Raw genomic sequence first — 23467 nt, 5'->3', positions numbered from 1 at the left:
TCCAAACTCTCTGAACTCTGTCCACTCGCACCAAACTGGGACCAAACCAGAGTAAACTGAGAGTGAAGGTTTCTTGACTGACATTTGTCTGGTGCACACAAAGTGTAAATAATGTTGCTTCTCTCCTGCACCATGGAAAGGGAAGCCACTTTGTTTGAGAACACTTTACCTAAATCAACTTTAAAATTTTGAAGGTAGGTCAGTGTTGTGCCCCCAGGTGGCCGAGTTAGTTATTTCAGGTTAAGATCTAAAGCTCAATGACGAACTGTAATCATACCTGCTGTTATCCCTCCTGCAATAACTTCTGTAAACAGGCTTAGCCCGATAACAAAAGTATTATTCAGTTTCACAATAACATGATACAGTATATGTTTTAACAGTGTACTGCTGCCTGTGACAGGGCAGATGTTCTCCCTGTTATCTAACTTCAAACGTCTCCTGGATTTACACAGAGGGCAGCAGAGCTATTCATATCACCAACACCAAACAAACTAAAAATAAACGATGTGCTTCTTATTCCACAGCTCATCACAAACTATCAACCTGCCAGAAAAATCACGAATCCTGACCCGGGACACGTCTGACTGCTTCAATAGATGTAACAAAGCTTCTTTACAGAGCCTGCATGCTCTCTGTAGCACAGAACAACAGAATCCAACCAACGGTCAGGCAAGCAAAACACAAAGGATACCAAAAAAAGGGGGGTTATGTAATATTTGCTGAAAATAAAACTGAAATCTATATATAAATCCAAAAATATCTGTCAGAACTTCTATGCTCTATGAAGACCTGAAGTGGAACAATGTCAAACTAGAGCTGCATACCTTTGCTATTAACACATACATTTACATTTATATTCACTGGATCCAGATTTTTGTTTAGATCTGCAGTAAATATCACACACTTATAATTGTTTGTGAATTATTCTCTGGGAAATCATTGAAAATATTGAAAATGCCCTCGTTTAATAAACATCTTTCTACCAAGTTCCATGGAAATATGTTGAGTAGTTTTTTGCGTAACCATGTTTACAAACCAACAAACAAATGAATGGGTGAAAACGGAACCCCCTTGATGGAGGTGATCACTTCAGCTTCCCTGTAAGCAGAACGCAGTGACGTGTAGTCAAAAGTGCACAGTGACACATTCTTCTGGAAATTTTCTTTGGGATTTTTTAAGAATTGTTCTAATATAATGTACCATCTGCAGCTCCACCACATAATATCCATCATCAATGCAAATTGTGTGTAAGAGCATCCTTAAAACTTCACAACTGTCTGGGGAGAAGGACGTTTCGATTTAGAGGTTTCATTTTAAGAGTTCGGTTCCTGTTGCTTTAACCGTCTGTCAAGAACACACAGAGAGGTTTTTTTTTCTTCTTTTCCCTTTTGTTCACTCCTCTATGGAAGTGTGCATCTGTTCTGCGGCCACACACGCAGCCCAATAAGTGAAATGGCAAGCTGCAGTTAGTCCTCTGCTTTAATCCACTGTCTCGATTTTGATCTATTCCAAGTCTTTTTATGTTTTGTTTTCTCTCTGAACCAAGGTGTTCCTTTACTTGTTCTTTTTTCTTCTTGTCCTTTCAGTTTTTTCCCAGTGGAGGCACTTTGTCTCAAGTGTCCTATAAAGGCGGTTGTTAGGGTCACAGACTTGGAAATAACCCGTCTGGGGTTCAATGCCAGGCCTCTGCAGTGTTTGCCGTAAGTTTTTGACGAGGCAGGGTGGGCTGGCGGTTACATACTGTCCCATTGTCATAGGGTCACAAGTTTGATCCCTCTCATAGCCGCTGTGCCCATGTTTAGCCCGCCTTCCTCAGAAACGTTACTCCTGCCTCTCTCCTTTGTTGAGCCTGAAAGTGGATCCGTTAAGATTCATAGAATCTTTCAGCTGAAAGCAGAGAGCTGCTGTTCATGAGGGTCACAATCAAACGACTGAGTGCAACACAGTCATCTTGTATCGTTGTCTCTCTCTAAACCAAGATCATACTGTCCCCAAGTTTCACAAAACAACACAACGTGCAACACTTTTCTTGCTGTATCTTTATTTCTTTCTCCTGGTCAGGTAGTGAGTTCAGGTCCTGAATGCAGAATCGCTCCATAACTGGAGGGACTGAGAGCAAATGGTATCATGTGCTGCCTTCTAGTGGACAATGTGTGGAGTTCTTACTAAAAAACCTGCATTCACAGTCATTTAGCATGTTGTGTGCAGTGCTGGTCTGAGTAGACTCAAATAAATCCCAGAATTTGATGTAAATGAATGTGAACAAATGTATTGAATAAGTAAGTACCTGTGCACTTTTAAATGTGTGCATCACACTGCACATAGTGGTTACCGGGTTTTAAAAGTCAATAATACTCGACTGATTTACCGTTTTATCTGCTGCAGAGCTCGTGTGACACTGTTCATAATGAATGTCTGCTGTGTTTGTAAAATGTTGTGAAAAATTGTGGGAAATTGTAGTTTGTGAGAGAAACTGTCATGAAAGAAAAGGAAAATGTATCATCTTCATTATACACAGAATTATAAGTAAAGAAAAGAAAAAACACACAAAATAACTTACAAGAATTATGTGAAACTGAAAAATGAACTACTGAAGGACAACGAAAACAATAATGAAAAAAAATACATGGAAGATTTAAAATCCTATGATGAAAAGAGAAAGTGGGAAGGACAGATGCTCTGAGAATTCTGGTAAAAAAAGAGAAACAACAAAGCCTTGCTTGCAGATACATTTAATGATTTCTTGAAATTATGTGGGAAGCAAAGTTGTATAAAAGAATCTCTACTAAAAAGGGAAATGGATGGAAAGGAGATGATAAGACAACTTCATTTGTATAAAAGGAAGAAATAAAAAAATAGAAAAAGCAATAGAAAATACAGAATATTTAGTAGTGGTCATTATGGGTTTAAAAAAATAAATAAAACATTTGACATATTAGAGCAAGTCTATTAAAAAATACAAAGATCTGGATTTGGAGGGAGAAGACTGACCCTGACAATTACCTGTGGATCTCACCTGTGGTTTAATGTTGGACTATTGATATTTATTTTAGCATCTTTAGTAAATGTCTAATTTGTTTGCAGTTTTTTCACATGTCCAAAAAATTTTGTTAAATCAAACAAATTACAAACTTTAGTGTAAAAAATAACAGGGGGACATTTTTTGAGGGAAAACTCCCAATCTACCAAAGTAACACAATCCATTATATGATGATTTTAACTTTCTCTGAAAAAGTTGATTACATTCAAAACACCTTAATTATAAAATCCTGTTGTACCAGCTGTTTTTACATGTGATCATATTTGTGAGCAAACACCTTGGCAGAGATTCTTTGTTTTAATGCACAACTGTGTAACCGCACCGGAAAATTCACAAAGGTAAATATTAGATATAAAAGTAAATCAGCCTTTAAAGAAAATATAGTTTGATACGAAAAAGAGGACAAATAAATGTCCATTAGACACTTGTGTGATATAAAAGTCGGACCATCCTCAAGCTCAATATAGATTGATGCCTACATTAAAGTAGTAACTTGTGTATGATACTGCATTTAGTATTCTTTGTATCGGAAGAGTAACACAGTTCGATCTATGCAGATGCATTAAAGGTTCCATGGAAGCCATAAGGGATGTTCACAGGCACATTGGCTCTTCCCAACTCCTCAAATGTCTTGGCATCCAAAACCAGGAGGAACGTCCCTTTATCCTGTAGAGAAAAGTTTGGTGGAGATCAGAATCAGAAACCACACAGAGCATCTAACGTGAATGATGTCAGTCAGAGTGTCACTCCAGCAGAATATTCCTCTGTGCACACTAACAGCTCAAACTAACAGACCAGGTACCCTGTTTCAGAGATATTTTATGTGTTTCCAAGATATATGATGTGTTTCAGAGATATTTGATTTGTTTCAGAGATCAAGTGTTTCTTACAGGTGCCAAGGGAAATACAAGAAGCATGACAATTTACATAAATACATAAATAATAACATCCATTTAGGACATTTTGTTTGGTATACTACGGTACTTTAAATCAGCATTGTTTCCTCTGAAAGTCTTCCATCAGTTCTCCCACTGGTCACTATACAGTTCAATTTTAGCTTTAATTTTAACAGCGACAGCCGAAGGGAAGGCAGCTTATATACAAGCTAATTGAGTAAATCTGCAAAAATCCTGTGTGGAATAATTTGCAAACATTGTAGGTTAGTTTTTACATGAGGTAAAACAATCCTTTTGTTCCTGCTCCAGCATCCAACAAAGATTTCATGAAGAAAAATATTTGTAAATTGTAATTTTGTAATAACGTATGTCATTTTCTCTCTCTCAAACCATTAAAAAATATTTTTAAATTTCCGTGTCACATGAGCTCTCTCTCATCAACTCCAGTATTTACTTGAGACTTGTTTTAAAGTCTTACTTGTGAGGGGGTGAGAACCACGGAGAGGATGACCCCATCATCCTCCTCCACGGCTTCAGGTGACGGCACAAACACCGGCTCTGAGGGGTAGAGACCCTTCTGGTACCAGACCTGTGATACATCAAATTCAAAGGTGTTTCAGCATTCTACCTTTTACCATAGGGAATAATAGATAATTATATCTGCACTATAAGTCAAAAGTATTAGAACATCTGAATGTTACTAAAATATACATACGTCAGTGATTAAAGAATAAAATAAGTAAATAGTCAAGATAAAAAAGGAATTTGTCGAATTGTAAATCCTACATGTAATCAACATTTTTGCAGCCAAACAAATTGGTTTGTTTTGCTTTGTTTTAACCTTATTCCATTTAATCCCAAACCAGCTCTGTAAACTGGAAAGAGGTTTGTGCAGCACTTTGCATTTACCTCCATTCATTGTGGACAGCCTAACCAAAACCATATCTATAACCTTTAACAATTCATGCCTAATCCTAACCTAACCACAATTCACATAATACCACTAAACTTAGCCATGACATAAGCAATGATATTTTGTCTCTCTACACACACACACACACACACACACACACTCACACACACACACACACACACACACACACACACACACACTCACACACACACACCTTAAACGTCTTGTCGTTCAGGTCCATCTTGAGGAGAGAGTCTCCCACCAGGTGTCTGAAGCCACAGCCGTAGAAATATCGGTATGGTCGTGTGTTACATCTGCCATAGTTGATCTGAGGGAACTCCAGGCCTCCGTAGTCATCAAGGTCATCACCATGGAGATCCTCATGCTGGCAGAAGACCTGTCAACAAAGTGTCTAATGTTATGATGTTTCTGCCACCCTGACATCCGTTCACTGAACATTTGCTTCAGTTTGTGATGCTCATTTAAAATGGAAGAATTTTCTCAATGAAGCTGGGAGCTGAAAAATGTCTTTTCCAGGATCTTTAAATTGTTGAGCACTGTCTTGAGTGGGGGATCTTCTAAGAGTAGAATGATGTATTGTTGTATACCTCCGCCAACCAGTGCAGTTTCTATGTACAAATTTCTACATTATTTTTTCACTGTAAGCTTTACCTTTGACAACTTAAACACAATAATATGAGGCCATTTCCTAAATATGCCTGATTTGTTTCATCAAGATCCATTATTTACTCGATTCCAAACTTGGCAATAGTCACGACACTTTCTAAGCTCCTTTCTTTAAAAAAAAAATGTTTTGAGGCCTGAGCGGGGATCCTCCAAGAATTCTGTTTATTCTCAGGTTACACAGTGGGGAATCAGATAGGGGGGAGAGGCATTCTCAAAATAGTTTACAACACATTACTAGACTTGTGCAACTACAAGCTGTGTGCTTATGAAAGCTAATTGTTTTGAAAGGAAAAATGTTTTCATTCATTTAAAAGCAACCATGCAAACATTCTCAAAACATTTCCGTCTTAGATTTGTTTAAGATTGTAAATGCATCACTAATGCTACACATATTATTTACACAATCTCAAACTGGAGATTGTCCTTATGTGTTGAATCCAATTTTTGTAATTATTCAATTTAGCATGTGGGGTGATCTGTTTGCATTTGTGGAAAGTAACCCAGTTCAATTCCCAAAGTACTCAGATCTATTAAAGCACTTTGAGTTTGAATTACTGCACTTTTTACTTCATTACATTGTGATGAAACGGAAAATACAACCAATTGTACATGAATAACTTAAGTCATCATGACCAATTAAAAAACACAAACGCACTTCAAGGATTTGAAATGGTACGTCAGTAATATAATATTAAATAATACACCAGCCACAGGGCATTTGTTTTACCTTATGGTATTGTTGCTTCTATTAAACAGTTAAGGGTTCTTCCACCACTATTTGATTAATATAGATTGACTTGTTCGATTGAAATGATACAGCAGAGTTTCTAATGTACGATTCATTCTCCAGCTTACCTTATCTGTGCTGACTTTGACACACGTTGCGCTACTGGAGGCCCGTGTGTTTAGGTTCTGGCCCATTGGTGTTTCACTCGTCACATTCAGGGGCAAAACAAAACGCCTAGGGTAATTCTTGGACAAGGTGTTGTACACCTGGGAGGGACACACCACAGGAACAAAACAAACATGAAATATTTTGGTGTCTCTGGTGCAAAGAGACTGAAAAAATGCAGGATAAGAAGCAACAGTACGACGAAAAAATAGAATATTCAATATAAACACTTATCCTCCTAAATGTATTTCACAATTATTTAGCAGAAAATAAAAGGATGGTTAAGCAGGTACACACCTCAAGATGATGGCTGTGTAAGAGGATGTGAGGATGGATTTACTTGGGAATATGCTAAAGTTAACAAAAAGGGCCATGTGTCATGTGTAGTCAAAGGTCAGGTGTTGTCTGGATTAGTTAAATTCAGTTAAATAACGACCCAGAGTGTTTCTGTGTTAACAAGTAATTCAATTCTGACCTCATCGAGTGCATCTCCTGACTTGCGTAGGTTCTGGATGAGGTAGTTGTTGATGGCTTGGCTGTCGTCTGCGCAGCACAGGTCAAGCATCAAGAGTCCATCCTCCTCGAAGGCGTTGATCTGGTGGAAGGTGGCGAGGGCTTTGGCGTGGTACTTCATTGAGCTGACCTGCGGCACAGAACACATGGTCAGACCACCCAGAACCTAAAGCAAGCTTCCTCACTTCCTCACCTCTAACCATCCAGGTTAACTCACCTTGCCTGTGTGCTTGTCAATAACATGGAAGACAGTTTCCAGATTGGGATCCCAGTAGATGCCTTCGCTCAGAGCCTTCCCCCTCATCTTACATGTCACGATCTTCAGCAGGTCCATCTTGATTGGCTGCTCGATGAACACCACCCAGTTCTCTGACATGGCTTGAAGCAAGAGGATCATTGTGCTTTGTGGCTTAGGACAACAGGTGAAAGATAGAAACTTCACTAATGCTGAGTGATATCAAGGAGCCCTGACTTACCAAAGCTGTGATAGTAGGAGGGATGGGACTTGTCTGAAGGCATGATAGAGCAGAGCACTTTGGCGCCTTGCAGCGTGTCTTTGGCATCGGCCTTCTCAGACGGCACTTTGATGATGTTGTAACGGGCTCCTGAAAAACTTTATCTTTAGGCATCTTTAACACACAATATTTCATCCGTCAAGGAGGTTATGTTGTCTGTATTCAGAAGGATTATTACAAAATTTGGTTGAAGTGGCGAGCGAGCACATTTGTCTACGGATGTTGCTTTCTCGTGCAGCAAATTCTGAGTGAAAAACAATTTATTTTTTGTGAGAGAGAACTTCAATACATTCCACCTGCAGGTTCACCCACATCTGCATATGAAAGTAAGAGGGATATTTAACTGCTAAGACAATAAACCTTATGGCTGAGAGCACTGCAAATAGCACTACACATATCCTATGTTATTATAAGAAGTGGTTCATTATGAAACTGCCTAGCCAAATTAATGGGAAACACTGCTTTGACATAGAGAGATTGGACATTAACCTGCGGGAAGGTATGCAATTTTATTATTTGATGATCAGTGAGTGAGAAACAAATAATGAAGGTGTACATTTAAATTTTGTGGGCAATGGGACTAACCTTTGCTTCCATACGAGTTGCCCATATTGTAGCTGGTACCGTCAGGGTCATAGTGGGGGTGGGCAGTGGCTCCATTAACAGCAATAAACTTGCTCCAGTCCACCTATGAAACGAAAGCAGTGAGGATGAAGAATCAGTGTGTGTGTTAATAACTGGACTCTCTTATGCATATATGTGTATTTATGCTGCATGTTATTCATAAAACTTAGATTATTATTAATATATTACTGCATGATGCTCATGTTAGTACCTTTTCCAGCGTTTCTAGATTCTCTGGGTTCACTTTGTGCATGAAGTTTGTCTCTGTGCTGACATAGTAGTCACCTTTGTACTTCACAAAGCTCACACTCGCATTATCCGTCGGCTCTGCAACAAAGGAAAACATGTTACTGGATTGCTGGAGGGGGGGCTTTAAAATGAATGACAGCATTTTCCTTTCAAAATAATTAGTTTTCTAAAGCCCACTGTTTTGTATTTGCAGCTTGTAGTTGCACAAGTGTAGTTGCATGTCGTAAAATATTTTGAGAATGCCTCTCCCCCCTCTCCGATTCCCCACAGTGGGACATGTGATTATGAAACCAGAGAGTCAACTGAATTCTTGGAGGATCCCCTCTCTGGCCCCAACACCTTTTTTTTTTTTTAAAGAAAAGAGCTTGTAGAGTGTCGTCTTTTCTCCCACCTGATCTAGAAATGTATCCTGGCTGTTGTGGCTATCTTTCTCAAATGACCAAACTGCTCTCACGACTGTTGCCAAGTTTGGATTCGAGTAAATTATGGATCTTGATGAAACTAAGGAAACTGATATCTATGAGGTTATGCAACATGGTGCAGCTAGTTTGAATTTAAGGGGACTACTGAGCAACATCTATTTTTATTTTGTTTTATTTAACACGTTTTTTTTAGATTTTCTGTTGTTTTAAGGGACATTAATCAATCGCTGTTATTAATTAATATTTTCCTCTGTTTTATTTAAACCAGGTCAAAGGTCAATGAACGCCTGTCATTAATTTGTCTTTACTGAACTTTTCCTGTAATTGCTATTGTTATTTCATTTATACCTCGGAGCAAGACATAAATAGAACGAGGCAGCTTACAGGGAGTCAACTAACCAACCACATCTAATTCCCACAACCCCTCCACTTTGAAAGATAACACCCCTGAACACTATTTTTTTCCAGTCCCTTCTTATTCCATTTACTCACCAATCATCTCAAAGCGAGACAGGAAGCGTTGAAAGAAGTTTTTACAGGGGTCGGGCATGGCGAGTGTTCCGAATTCTGACATCACGATGCGGTCCCTCTCACTGTTCTTCTTGTAGGCATCGCTGTTCAGGAACCGACTCATGTACGTCACCTGGCCTTTGTCGATCTTGAACTGGTGTAGCATTGCCATCCCGTCGAACCAGTGGTTGTAGCTGTGGTGGAGCACACAAGTCCAGGTTCAATCGCATCACATGTATTTAGTTTCAATTGTGTTGTGCAGCAGTTCATGGAGGTGTTTCCAACTCACTGTGTGTTTCCAAATTCAAACTTCCCCGGCCCGTTGCGGAGGAATTTGCCATTGATCCAGGGGGGAATGCTGCCTTGTACTGTGGTAGAGATGGGCTCAGGGGTCTCCTGCACAGACTGGACCAAAGGAGAAATTGTCTCCAGTCCCTTCAGTAGCCTGTTGATGGATTCCTTGTCCTTGCCATTCTCAACAGGCTTGTCGTTATCTGTAGAAAATAAACACATACACGGTATCTTACCAAAATTGCGGGGAAATGGCCGTCTTTCATTATGGTGCATTCAATTCAAACTGGGCGATTCTATTGGCAGAGTTTGGGTGAACTTTGGAAAACACTACAGTTATGTTTCTTTTTCTGATAAGATCCACTGTCAACAACAACCTAAAAATAAAGCTCACAATTAAACTGCTCTCAGCGCATTGCTTTTAGCCAAAAGATTCATCCTTTATATTTTCTTTACATCTATTTTGTCACTAATGTAACCTCCTATTAACATTTTTATTTGTCTTATCATAGTTTTGCATATACTAATCCATTTGTCATTTCAGAACTCAGCCACTCCCCTCTGCTCTGCACTTCCTCGTGTCACAGATCCCATTACCGGCCCCACCCACAGACGCACCTGCTGCCATCCATCAAATCATTAGTCCCCCAGTATATCTACCTGCCTGTTTCCTGTGATCCCTGCCGGATCATTTAGTGTGTTTCTACCTGGCCTTCCAACGTATCCCTGCTTTGCCTGATCTTCACCTTGACCTGTAGCCTGGGTGCTAGATGAACTTAGCCCCGCCCACAACATTTTCGGTCGGGAAGTTCGGTCTGGAGTCGCTGCGTTGGGGAGAAATTATCTCCGAACAGAAGCTGTTCGGACCAATCAAATTGTCAGGGCGGGCTTTATACGATGATGGACAGATGATCAACATTTACGTAATCAACTACATCATCAAAAAGCGCTTGGGTTGACTTTGTTTTCCACAAACATGCCTGCCGCTGGAGAGCTGAGATGTGTAGATGCTGCCATTGAGTCTGTTTTAGAAGACATCGACAGCGTATTCATTTTGAAAGAGGAACAGAGAAACGCGATCAAGGCATTTGTTGATCGAAAAGATGTTTTTGCCATCCTTCCAAAAGGATTCATACGTCACATACTACGTTGCTCTGATTGGTTGTAGGTCTATCCAATTGAGCGAAGAGGCATTTTTTTTCCTGGTTTGGTTGAAACACACCTCATAATCACAGCCCAATGGAACGGTCTCAGACTCATATTCTGACTAGAATTATGAGTATGACAACGTCAGGCTACTTGACCTGCCTTCTCGTCCCTGGATTCCCTTTTGCCTGCTCCTTGTCGGATTTGTTTGTAACCTGACTGACTGCCTGGCTTCTGACCCCTGCTACGTTAATAAACTTAGCTTTTTCCAACACTGCTTCACTGTCATGCTTTTGGGTTCACGCCTGCCATTCTGCTCACCCTGACATATCTAGGTATTACAATTCTGTTGTAACAAGCCAATCTTATCTGAACCGGACAAACAATTTGAAACTCAACCTAACTCTTAATTTATATGGTAATTAAATGGGGAAGTTTTGTTTTATAGAGGAAATGTCATGCGGCTTGTTTCAACACTATATTTGGGCAAAAGTCAGTTTAGCTCCTCAGTGTGAATAAACACAGGCGGCTTGGTCATTCTGCTCTGGCGTCACTGCAGAGTTTTATTGACTTGGACTCCTCGTAGGACAGATTCCAGCGTTTATGAAGACACCTGACTTAAATTATTGTCAACAGTCAGCTCCACTGTTACCAGGCAACGGAAGCCCTTATTGGATTTGCCCCGTGTTCAATTATATAACCAGGGTGTGACTTTTATATAATCTTTGAGTGTAAACATAAAAAGGAACATATGTACAGTAATGATGTGGATATTTTAGAGAATCCTTTTATTGAAAAACTACATGTGAAGGATTCTGAGGAAACCTGAAGCCTGAATGGACCTGGGTCCTTCCTTACAACTAAGCAGTGCCAACTGGGCCACGCAAGCTTTTTATTTGCTCACAGGGGTGAGTGCACACAGATTGTTTACACATGCACAGATGGTCAGCTCACGGGTAAACTGTCACCAGGACTCACAACACATCATGCAAAGATTCTGAGTAAAGTGAAGAGGGCGGATCAGGGATCTGTACCCGTCTGATAGGTCACACATAATCTAACACTGAGAAATGCATAGGGAATTTTTGAGCTTGAAATCATTATTTGGAGGTGTCAAAATTTCCAGTCATCCAATTTTCCCCTATTCTTGTATGCAGTGACGTGCTGGTGCTTACACACGTGTGTCGTTCATTCTAAGCAAGCGGATGGATGTATGGATATGGTCACACCCTCCAAAAGCACTTAGGACATGCGCAGTAGCACGTGCTTAGCTCTACAATAGAAATGACGTTGACCGTGTACCTTACCAGCGCTGATATCATGTGACTGCAGCCTGCGATGAACCGACCTGCGTTAACAACAATGTAATAACGTTGTTTTCTGCGTTCAACAGATCTGTGAGCTGCGATCACACCAGGCAGAAGCCAGAAGCTGAAAGAACAGTTTGTTCTTCCATCCTCACGGTCACGTACATCAAGCCGCACTGCACACTCACGTATTCATAATAAAAGCCAGCAACGTGAAAAACGAACCTCCAGTCCTCAGTGTGTTGAGCTATTCAAGTGCGCACGGGTTATATCGGATTTAGCTTGGCTGCAGTCTCCCTCTCTCATCTGTGTGTATGTCTGTGTGTGTGTGTGTGTTTGTGAGTGTGTTTTATGTGCGTGCGTGTGCGTGTGTGTCATCAGCAGGTGGATAATAAAATGGTGCTGATGCGCAGTTCGAGTCAGTGTCAGAATAAATCTCTCACCTGAGCTCACAGGAGACATGGCCGCGGTGAACAGGGAAGAAAACAGCCACTGGTCTCTGCATCTGCTGGACCATCGACTGCTGCGCCACTGGAGGTGCTCATGCAGCTGAGTTATTACACAACCAGCTTATGTAACACAAAGGGAGAGAGGGAGAGGGACAGAGAGGGGGCAGACTGACAGATGCAGAAAAGTTGCCACTGCTGTATTATTACTAAAATTATAAGAAAGCAAATATTATTATCATAATAGATGGGGCAGTAGAGTAATGCACACATTATTATTATTATTATTATTTTATTATTATTATTATTATTTTATTATTATTATGGTTTCTTTCCTTCTTTCTTTCATTTATTTGTGGTTGTATTTGTTCATATGTTTTTGTTTGCGATGTAGAGTGCTGTAGAGGATCTATAACTTAACCTTGCCTACTGATTGGAGAGAGAAGGGAGTATCTGTGGAACGAAGACAGGCCTGTAAGGGAAAGGTAACATTTTGATAAAAATAAAATCATGTTAATTTCCTTGTGTACCAAGCTCTGAGCATTAAAGTGGGACAATACTGTAAGAGATTCGTGTCTCGTTCAGAATTCCCATGACAGGCCCCACCCTCCTACAATTATCATTATTATTCTTTCTTTGTTTCTTTGTTTCTTGTTATTTTTTTGTGCGTGCTTAGTCATGTTTCCATTGACTTCAGCAGTGGAGGAACATGTCCCTCCCACAGGGCTGTAAACACTGAGGATGTCTACACCTAAATGCTCCTTGTCCCTCCATATGGCCTGGGTGTGTGTGTCCATCAGGACCGGCTGATCCTGATAATCTTTGTTGGAGGATTAGAGCTATGTCCCACAGGAGGAGGAGGACGTCTCGTTCAGCCTCTGTTCCGAATGTAAAGCTCCAATAACCTGGAACCTTTCAGGTAATATTTGCTGTCTCCTCGCTATCAGAACATGTGGGATGAATATTATAGTACATCAGTAGAATATAGTACAGCTCCTTGTGTTAGGTGAACAGTAGATCCACCTGTGACCTCAGCTGTAAGCTATAGGTGTAGCTACAGCACATTTGTAAACAAAACAAAAGTGGTGAAGAAAAAGAGCAATAAAGCACAGCAGGCTGGTTTCACTGCAGGAGACTGACAGTTGATGGAGTTTGCTGATTGCCATGGCAACAGGTCCCTCTCTGATAAATGTTATGTCAGCCCTTTTATTTTGTAATGATTGTAATGTTACACTAGCTTTCAAATGTTGTCACTGCTGTTATTTGTGGGAAGTAACAAAGTAAATTGAATCAAGTAGCTTGTTGAAATATTTGAGATGCTTGTATTTGAGTGTTTACATGTTCTTCTCCTTGATATTATCTGTTAATGTCAGAAGTTTATTATAGACAAACATACTTTATACTTCACTACAATAATAGTAGGTTTAGTTTTCAATCTAGTTATTTTGTATTTTTATTTGTATTATTATTGTATTTTATTTTTATTATAGAATATATACAAATGTTGGCAATAGATATGTTAAAATGCACTTTTTATGGATAAAGATAATACTTTATTGATCCCCTGGTGAAATTCACATCTACTCAGCAATACATTACATATAGTCAAAAACAAGCCACGCCTGTAAGGGCTGCAACATTGTGGCAATAGGCATGAATAATTCATAATAAATCACATATAAATGCAGCATCCAGTATAGTATATTTTATTCAGAAATTTGCCCTTCCACATAGTGAGTACTTCATGGGCATTTGTATTTGACTTATACTATTACAAAAATATTTTCTACTTGAGTGTAATGTCTGACAAAATATTCCATCTTTCAAAAACGGGAGCAGAAAGAATTGTGTACCCTTTTCTGGCAGTTTTAGGCTAACAGACATAAACCCTAGAGGAAAAGATCATGACTTGCTTCTTTGTAACAGTTTTAGGAATATTGTAAATAACTTTTACTCTCTTAGGGGGAGGGATTTGATCACATGCCTTAAAAATTCAACCTGTTCTCTCACAAATTCCAGTTATTTCAGTCTTGCCTTGCGGCCTTCTGCAGCTTTGCGTTTTAAGTATCCTTTTTTTCATTGTTTTTTAGATGGAGCATAAAAGGATTCCTGATTTTATATCCATGTCTTTGAGTGCCTTGTTGTAAATGGTTGTGATTCACAATAGCCCTGACAAAGGCATGTGAATGTATCAGATTCCCTGTTAAACTTAAACGCAAAAAAAAAGACATTGGCTGTTTTTATCAATTTGAACACTGAAAAATGCATTTGCCAAATCAACTTCTGCGAAAGGATTGTCTAAGGATTTGGAACAGACAGAGCGTGTTGTTGTACTGCGGCGTTGACAACTTGCAAATCTTGGAAGAATCGCCAATCATCAGGTTGTTGTTTATCATGAATTTTCTTGACCGGAAAAATCAGAGTGTGAAAACTTGTGTAAAACCATGAATGGCTGTCTGTTTCAGTGGATATTGTCATATTTCGTGTGATAACCACAGGTTCATTGAATTGAATTAAACCCTCATCATGATTGCCTTGAGCCCAAAGTGTGATGTAAATCAATGGATTTATACTTAACTACAGGATCTGATGTCTTTTCCCAAAATGTCAGCATTGACATATGTTCCTATCCACAGTCCCAAATCTTGCCATTTATAATTTCTGTGCTCTGACAGCAAGACATGCAAGTGCGAAACAGGAGTGTCAAAAAAGGAAGCATGCAATTGTCTGGCGGGGTAAAGTCAAGGTCGGAATTTTGCAATTAGAGACATTGAGACACGTGTGAGGAGTTATCTGTCACTGCAAACCAAATTCTTCAAACCAAACTCTGCATACCATCCTATCTAACTGAAATGTAAGTTTAGCTATTTTGGCCTGACTTTTTTCTTTCTCTCCTAACTTCTGTCTCAGCTGTTTTTAGATGTCTATTACTAAAACTTCCCCCAGCTGGAAACCCCCATTCTTTTATTCACACTAATATCTTACTTAGTGCAGAGTCATCAGTTCCTCTGCATGCAGTTCATGTTAGGCTGACTCAGATCAGTTCCATTATACAAATCTTAAAATTTTTCTTTACAATTACTTATACCTATTATATACCTATATTGACTGTAGTCCAACGTTTTGAAATCCACATGAACTTTCAGATTCTTACCAGATAGATGGCAGCGCTAAGATGATGGAGTCTCGGTCCATCCGTCTCACCTGTCCATTTGGGGAGGTTGAGGTTGGAAACTACTTTTCCAAGAAGGTCAGTTTGAAACAGGAATTAAGAAAGTCCTTTGACAGTCAATATGTAATAGAGCGGTCTCAGACAGGTTTGCAAAAGTTACTTTTCACAAGTAGTTTTCCACCACAATGAGTTAGTTTCCACTACAATACTTAAGCCTAAAGTATGTATACTTAAATCACATTGTGTCCTTACATCTTGCCACTGGTGTCTCTTTCTGGGCCATCTGAGTAAGATCTGAAAGTCCATGAGCGTAGATATTACAATGTACTGTTGGTTGGCCCTTTATCTATAACCTGACCTTGGGTACTGCTTGGAGAGAGAAGGGCGTATGTGTGGAACAAAGCACCCCACTCTCCCAATGGTGTACAGATATAATGTATAATATACATTATATACATTATAGATAGTGGTATGTACAGTAATGTGTGAGGATGGTCAAACATTCCTCAACAGATGTCTCAATATCTAAGTGTTATAGTTAGTGTTCACATTGGTAATATACTCAAAGTCATACACAATATTAAAACATTAAAACGTGCAAAGTAACTAATTCCCAGTTTTGCCACCAAATGTTGCAACTTGCCTTATCAAGTAATTAGTGTTTGTAAATCAAGTAAAGCCAATAATCAAAAGCACGACTTCTTCATTCTCGTTAAGTGACAGTACATTTCCCTTTTTAAACAGGACACACTTCTGCTGACTGTGATGCCTTCCTCCAAGAGCTCCGATCACTGGACTTTATCAGAGTTACTCGGGCAGAGGAGGCTGTTAGGCCTCGGAGCTCTCCTGGCATGGCTCGTCCTCTTCCACCTCCTCGTCAACGTTTGGCTGCTCTGCATCTTCACCAGTCTCTTAGTGGTCCTCGGTGGTTGGCTCGGGTCTCGCGCTGTGCTGGATGCAAACAGCCTCCTCCACCTGGAGCATTTCTTGCCTCTTGGCGCCCTAAGCCCACCACTGTGTTCACCCGAACACGAGTGGAGGTTGAACCACGAGATAGACAACGCCGTCCACAAAGCGGTGCGTGACTTTGTGTCCTCGTGGTATCGTACTCTGCTGCCAGAGGTGGAGGGGGAGTTTGAGCGAGCAGTGCGTAATTCAATGTTGGAGTCAGTGATGGAGCTGAAGGAGCGTGCAAGGCGATTGGACAGGAAGGCGCTGGTCCAACGGCTGCTGGAGCTGTACGGCTGTCACCTGCAGAGCTACATGACGGCACGGCAGATACAGTCAACGCACAGGGAGGTGTTCAGCCTGTGGCAGCTTTACAGTGAAGTAGATGCTCCTCACCCAGCTGTGAGAAATGAAGCCGTTGAGCTCAGGTACTCCAGAGCTCTGGTTAACCTCGTCTTACATGTGCTTGTTCCGTACCCTCAGATGGAGACCAGGAGCGGAGGTTATATGGTTACAGAACTCATCACCTACAATGTTCTGTTGCCGCTCATTAGCAGAGTGTCGGATCCTGACTGGCTGAACCAAACCATTGTAGAAATAATCACCAGGTCAAGAGAACCACAGGATGACCTCCCGACAGCTGCACTTTACAAATGTCTAATCCAGCAGGACTCCTGGGCCACCTGCAGGTCACCGTCTTCTTCTGAACAAGCAGGTTTTTCCAGCATAAGCTCGTCAGAGCTTGAAGATCAACAGAGCCTCAGTCTGATCAATGATCAGGACTCCTCACAGAGCAGCCTGGTCAGCCAGACATCTATGGACAAATTAGAAAGTTGTCACGTAGGTTTACTCACACCATGCAAAGTGAGCTGCTGTACTCTCCCCTCTGCTCATTACTCCCAGTCGTCCGAGTCCAAAATGATTTCACTTGAGTCTCTGATTCAGTCTGACTCAGCAGAGGATGTGACAGGAGGCTTTTTTGACTGTGGTCCTCCAACAAACTTCTGCAGCTTGAGCCCCTTGAGAGACGACGAGGCCTTTGGTTGCTTTGGACCTCTGAAAAATCTTGGGACGAAGGTGGTTGTGCCTGAGGACTCCCAGTGGCCTGCAGGTATAGCCCAAGAGAAATCTCCGTCTTGTTCTCCGAAAAGACTTCAATCCTTCAACTTTGATTCGCCCAACAACCAAGCTGCACCTGTACAGGTCCAGAATGTACAGATTTCTGGTACAGTCGCAGCGAAGGAACCGCGTGGCACAAGCGCACATCCCTATACTCTCTACACTGTGAAGGTAACAACACCTCCTGCTGCCTTAAAGCAACACTACTCAGCCTTTTCCCCTTAAAATATTATCCTCATAATTAGTTTGATGCTTCACTGACATTCCCACTTCACACTCTCAATGCCTGTTCTGGCTCTATGTAACTTTAGTATGTGGGTTTGATCTCCTTTGGGAAGTGTGCAACTGTCTAAAAATCACAAACTGAAATTATCAGAATAAAATCCAGCAAGTTCAACAGTAATGCTGACTGTATGTTATAAGTTAAACAAATAAAGAAGACATTCAAATCCTGCAATCATCTCTGATGCTCAGCGAAAAGAAACCTTTAAAATAAGATTAATAGTCTTTGTTCTGTCTGCAGAGGGCGCTGGTGCTTACTTAACGTGCTGCTTTACTGTTTTTCTAAATGTGTGTTATCGATTACAACAGTTTGCCATCCACTTCCTGTTTTACAGTTTGAGACATTGGCTGAAGCAGAATGCGGTGCGTCTCTGCAGTCTGCGGCCTCTCACACTGTCAACCGCAGATACAGCGAGTTCCTCAACTTGCAGACACGTTTGGAGGAGAAGCCTGAAGTCAAGAAATTAATCAAGAGTAAGTTATCCTTTGCTTTTAATGGCCATTGAACTGTGTCAAGATAGATACATTTTTGTAATTCACTATTTTGCATTTCAGATGTCAAAGGCCCAAAGAAAATGTTCCCTGACCTTTCTTTTGGAAATGCAGACAGCGAGAGGGTCGAGGCCCGTAAAGGCCAACTGGATACGTTCCTCAGAGTAGGTACCAGGATCTTCACTCTGCATTGTCAGTGAAGATTTGTGCAGTCCTGTAAACTGTTTAATCTTCTAGCAACTGAACAACATTCCTGAGACGGCCAACAGTGAGGACATGCAGGAGTTCCTGGCTGTCAACACAGATGTTTGCACATATTTTGGAAGGAAACCTTATGCCAAGTCCAGAATTGATAAGGTGAGAAAACATCAAGACAATGCAGTATGATCAAGAGAAAGTTGAATTAATAAATATTTATTTAATGAATTTAACAGAAAAAGAACCCTATAAAAAATATCTGATCTTAAAATCATCATCCAACAAATACTAATTTCTAAAATTGACAATAGGCTTCAATTAACAGCTCTCGGACAAAATCGAAACATAAATTGAACATAAGCTTGAATAAAACTCAGAGCACGAATTAAAAAACACTTAAATTTTAGGGCTTTTAAATTGGACTGCATGAAATTGTTAAGCTGTTTATGACATTGTGTTTATCAGGTGTTTTATTAAAGCTTACATTTTCAAATGGCACGTGGCCATATACTTATCACATACACAGCAAAGTATAGTGTGGACTGTCTCATAGGCCTTGCTGCAACAAATGATACACCTTGTTACACCTTGTGGATGACTATGATTTATAGATATTTCGTAAATACAATCAAATGCAAATTAATGGTTCCTTATTTCACATGGAACATGGAACCTGAAATTCACAGGGTCATACATAAAATTAAAACATAAAACATTTAATCTCTACTATATCTTGAATAGTTTTCTCTTCTGTATATAATCTAATATCTGATAACAAAGACGTACCATAGATGACTATGAATATAATTTTCTCATGTCTCCTCCAACTTATTTCAAATGCAGATGATGGAAAATGCTTTAGACACGTTGAAGACAGCGTTTCCTTATCCTGAGTCCCTCAGTCCAACAGAGGAGTTTGAGGGAGACACTGATGTAAGAACACTGGACCACAGAAAGTCCAGGTGAGAGCTCAGTGATGGAAATGTCATCCCTCTTACCCCTTCGTAGCAAAGCATTGTGCCTGTGTGAACCCTCATCCCAGTTTACACTTGACATTAAGATTCTTAAATTCGAGACAAATTTGCCTGAAATAAATCTAATTTTGTGCAGCATGTTTATAAGATTACTTATAGTTTCTCAACATATTTGCAACTGATCAAGTTTCTTTTGCATAACTGATCAAACAATTAGTTCAGTACAAGATAAATCAGTGCTGGTTGTTCTGGTACACTGTGTGTTGTTGTATTAATGTAATTGGGGAACTTCTGGTTTTGTATTTCATGTAGCAGGAGATCTATATTCCAAAGCAAAATTTCCCCATCTCTCAACATTCCTGACCTACACCCGAAAGTGACGTACTGCTTTAGTGAAGGCAGCCCTGTAAGTTACCCTACTATATTTATTACCCCTGAATAAATAACCTGTTTTTGAAATTGATAACCACTGACATGGTTGCATCGCTTCAGGTCCTGAATGGTATGACGCTGTCGGGCCTGGAGAACTTTGTCACAGAGCAGGAAAGACTGTTATGTGGGCAGCATGAGAAAGAGGCCGCCAGACAGAGCAGTGCGCAGCCTGACAAAGACAGGAGGACTTCAGGGAAAAGCCACGGGACAGGTTCATATTTACACAACATTGCATTCCTTGTAGCTCCAGATAAGCAACATACACTAACGTGGCGTCACCACTTGGGCGCAGCAAAACTCCACAAGCAGAGAAGTCCCACTTCCCACCACTGATGTGATTTGCTTGTATTTCACATTTAAGGTGTCCCTCTGTTCCTTTTGTTGTGTTTTATGTGCAGACACAGCTGTCGCAGATGTTGTTTTGAACATCCTGTGTCTGCTGATGAAGGACCAGTGGAGTTGGCTGTGCACTGAGAACATTCAGAAGACCATCAGACTGCTCTTTGGCACCTTCATTGAGAGGTAGCTCCTTCTTTCAGCGTCTGTGTAGTGATTTCCGACTGAACAACGAGTTACATTACATCATTTAAGTAACTCTGTTTCAAGCGTTTCAAGCGTCCTGAAGAATGGAGTGATGATGAGAGTGCGTTCATTGGGATAATACATTTTTACAATTACAATTGACCTTATATCATTCAAAGCAAGAAAGCGTCAAATGTCTTTTGAAAATGTATGTGCCTCATTGAAAGTTCCCTGATTTATCCATCATAATAAAGATATAGTATTATGGCTTTGGTTTTATTTATAAATCATAATTTATACACAGAGGTAGATTCAACCTGCTGTACAGGGACAATAACATAAGGAAGCAATTTAAAATAAAAAGCACAAAAGCCTAATAATCTACATGGAAAAGATAGATACTTTAAAAAGTGAAACAAAATAAAATAAAATAATGTATGACCTCAAAGTTTCTAAAATGGTTGTAAAAAAAAAGAAAGAAAATCAACTCATCCTACTTCCAAATGAAAATGACTGCAGATTTGTTTTGCTACATTGCGGTCACATTGTGGGACTCAGTAATTTTTTCTTCCTGCAGCTGAACATCACGACACCGGCTCCTTTTGTAGAACAAGTGACGGCTTTACGAGGTACTAAGTGGTTTGCGGTGCATTGAGGCCTCGTGATAGTCTCTCAGATTGACTTTCAAAATATTATTTTTTCTTTTAAATTAAATGTTTATGTCTTTGCCGGGTATTCAGCTTTAGACAGAGACTTCTCTGGAATTACCACTGGGATTTCTTTCTGTGGGAACTCAGCTCGTCTAATCTCTGGTGTTCTGCCGTCTCTAACTGATTATTCTGGCCTCCATTTCTGTGACTTGAAACATGCCCCTGGGGGTGATCAGGTTCACTGAGAATGTCAGTAAATACTCTTCATTTAAAACTGCTTGTTTGTGTTTCTTCCCCTTGTGTGCAAGCACAATCAATCTGCATGATTGTGCATTTGAATTTGTTTCCTCCATGCAGTCACTGATATGTGGTAGAAAAACCAAACAATGTTTGCACTAAACCACTGACTTTTGTCTCAGATGGTTGGATGTAGGAGTTGCCCACCTTACCAGTGCCCCCTGCTGGGTGATTTACCTGCAAGTATTGCAGGAAGCTGTGTGGCCAGGGGGCACGTTACCTGCTCAACCCCGGCCTGAGCGCAGTGCTGCAGAAAGAGCAGAGACTAAGGAGCAATGTCTGGACTGTCTCGTGAAGCTGATCCCAGGTCTGCAGAAGATGTTAGGTTCAGATTGTAGAGTTTAATGTTGTCCTGATTTGCAAGGTTCCTAAAACTATATTGTTGTACTTGAACAGAGCTCATCACTGACATGCTGGGCAATGAGAAGTTCACACTGAGCCTGGAGACCATGCTGGAATCTTTACAGGACCATCAGATAAACAAGTGAGTCAGCAGACAAACTGTTGAGTAAATACTCGTCTGACTCTTTGAGCTGAGCATGGCCACATCACATAATTAAACCAAGAGAGAAGAAGACTTTACCACTTTGTGGTTTTCATACAGGGCAATTAAATCTTTGATTTCCAAGACTGAATCTTCTGTATTTACAGTTGATGTGAGTCTGTAGTTAAGTGTGTTTGTGTGATTCTGTGCAGGCATCTGATCTACTGCGTCTGTGACCTTCTGCTGGAGTTTCTGATCCCTGAGTCGTGTGATGAGGCCTTCCAGAGGTCTCTGCTGCAGAGCCTGGCCAAAGACACAGAGAAGGACAGTCCTCACTGATGATGAGCAAACTATAACACTCTGATGCTTCACAGGTGGAGACGGCGGATGGAAGATGTATATATATGGGCTGGAGTTGTGATAAATCCATAATGGTCTGTAGTTACTTGATTTTATCAGTGCCAGCAGTCAAAACACTTGTTCTTCATGTGCATGTGAACATCATGCGGCTCCACCTGCCTTTAAGGATTTAGAAATAAACTTCTCTACCATTTGACTGTATCGAAAAACATAAGAAGGAGGACATGTATGTATGTATTTCTGAAACTGCATATATTGTTGTTTTCTTTATGTGCTCTGTTCAACGCAACATTTGTATCGCTATTAACACACAATAGTTCCTCTCTGACTTCTAAAGCTCCAAAGATAAATTATCGGATGTTATTGAATGTATTTTATCTACATTTTTGTCAAAATTTTGAGTATTTAGATATCTGGATTCTGAATATACACAAAGTAAGATCATCAGTAAACTGTACAATTGAAATCTGTCTGATTCACATGACAAAATGTTGCTACTGGGGCAACATTTTATTCTTATTGTGTGTGCGAACAGGACTTTTTACTGTAAACTGTACGTATTAGCTTTAAAGCGGCACTGGATAATCTCCTCTGGTCTGGTTTTACCTGATATTCTGTGGGAAACATCCTTAGATGAATCAATTACAGAGGTCGGACCATGAAGAGCAATGTTCCATGTGTGAGGGGAGTTTAGGATTTGGCACATGTACTATCAATAATTCATCCAAGAGCCCAGCCATATATATTTCACTGATAAAAGTGGTTTAACAAGAGTTAGTGTTCAGTCTCCCTGTGAACCACTTTTCATCCTGACCAGGCTTTAAAAAGTACTCACTGCTTCAGTCAGGATTTCTTTGATGAAGCTGTGAAAGATTATCGCCGAGTGAAAAATACTCCTTTTATATTCCCCCACACACACACACATAAATTACTTGTAGTTTTTTTGTCTATTTCAGGCCTCTGTGATGTAAAGGCAACATCGGAACTTCAAGTGGCATTAGTAGAAACTATAGTAGCAGTAGAGTGCGAACCTCTGCCAAGGCCCATCAGCCCCCTTATGAAACCACAAATTCACAAGATCCACAT

General features: G+C 40.3%; 2 protein-coding genes across 2 annotated transcripts; one reads left to right on the top strand and one right to left on the bottom strand.

The window, feature by feature from the left end:
* Positions 1-2716: 2716 nt before the first annotated feature.
* LOC133019129 (carotenoid-cleaving dioxygenase, mitochondrial-like) lies at positions 2717-12555 on the bottom strand. The gene is made up of 12 exons (XM_061085500.1): positions 12449-12555; positions 9551-9755; positions 9244-9455; positions 8292-8407; positions 8042-8144; positions 7418-7546; positions 7159-7319; positions 6904-7071; positions 6392-6529; positions 5064-5246; positions 4415-4525; positions 2717-3706 (listed from the first exon to the last, which is right to left on the bottom strand). The coding sequence occupies exons 1-12, from the start codon at positions 12465-12467 to the stop codon at positions 3590-3592; spliced, it is 1662 nt and encodes a 553-aa protein (XP_060941483.1). The 5' UTR covers positions 12468-12555; the 3' UTR covers positions 2717-3589.
* A 733-nt stretch (positions 12556-13288) lies between these two features.
* On the top strand, positions 13289-23096 carry snx19a (sorting nexin 19a). The gene is made up of 12 exons (XM_061086129.1): positions 13289-13370; positions 16368-17861; positions 18308-18446; positions 18528-18628; positions 18702-18821; positions 19506-19624; positions 19949-20042; positions 20129-20279; positions 20467-20590; positions 21660-21844; positions 21934-22021; positions 22234-23096. Exons 2-12 carry the CDS (start codon positions 16389-16391, stop codon positions 22358-22360), a joined length of 2721 nt encoding a protein of 906 aa, XP_060942112.1. The 5' UTR covers positions 13289-13370; positions 16368-16388; the 3' UTR covers positions 22361-23096.
* Positions 23097-23467: the final 371 nt, after the last annotated feature.

Source organism: Limanda limanda, chromosome 14 (assembly GCF_963576545.1).
Source record: "Limanda limanda chromosome 14, fLimLim1.1, whole genome shotgun sequence".
In the NCBI taxonomy this organism is placed as follows: domain Eukaryota; kingdom Metazoa; phylum Chordata; class Actinopteri; order Pleuronectiformes; family Pleuronectidae; genus Limanda; species Limanda limanda.
Note: the sequence above shows the minus strand (reverse complement) of the source record. Positions and strands in the feature narration are given on the sequence as shown.

Coding starts and splice junctions, on each gene's coding strand:
- LOC133019129 (XM_061085500.1), bottom strand. Junction 7,547..8,041: donor CAACTCGTATGGAAGCAAAG/GTTAGTCCCATT, acceptor AAAGTTTTTCAG/GAGCCCGTTACAACATCATC. Junction 5,247..6,391: donor TCAAAGTCAGCACAGATAAG/GTAAGCTGGAGA, acceptor CTTTGTTGACAG/GTCTTCTGCCAGCATGAGGA.
- snx19a (XM_061086129.1), top strand. CDS start 16,389: ATGCCTTCCTCCAAGAGCTCCGATCACTGGACTTTATCAGAGTTACTC. Junction 18,629..18,701: donor AACTGGATACGTTCCTCAGA/GTAGGTACCAGG, acceptor TTAATCTTCTAG/CAACTGAACAACATTCCTGA. Junction 22,022..22,233: donor CAGGACCATCAGATAAACAA/GTGAGTCAGCAG, acceptor GATTCTGTGCAG/GCATCTGATCTACTGCGTCT.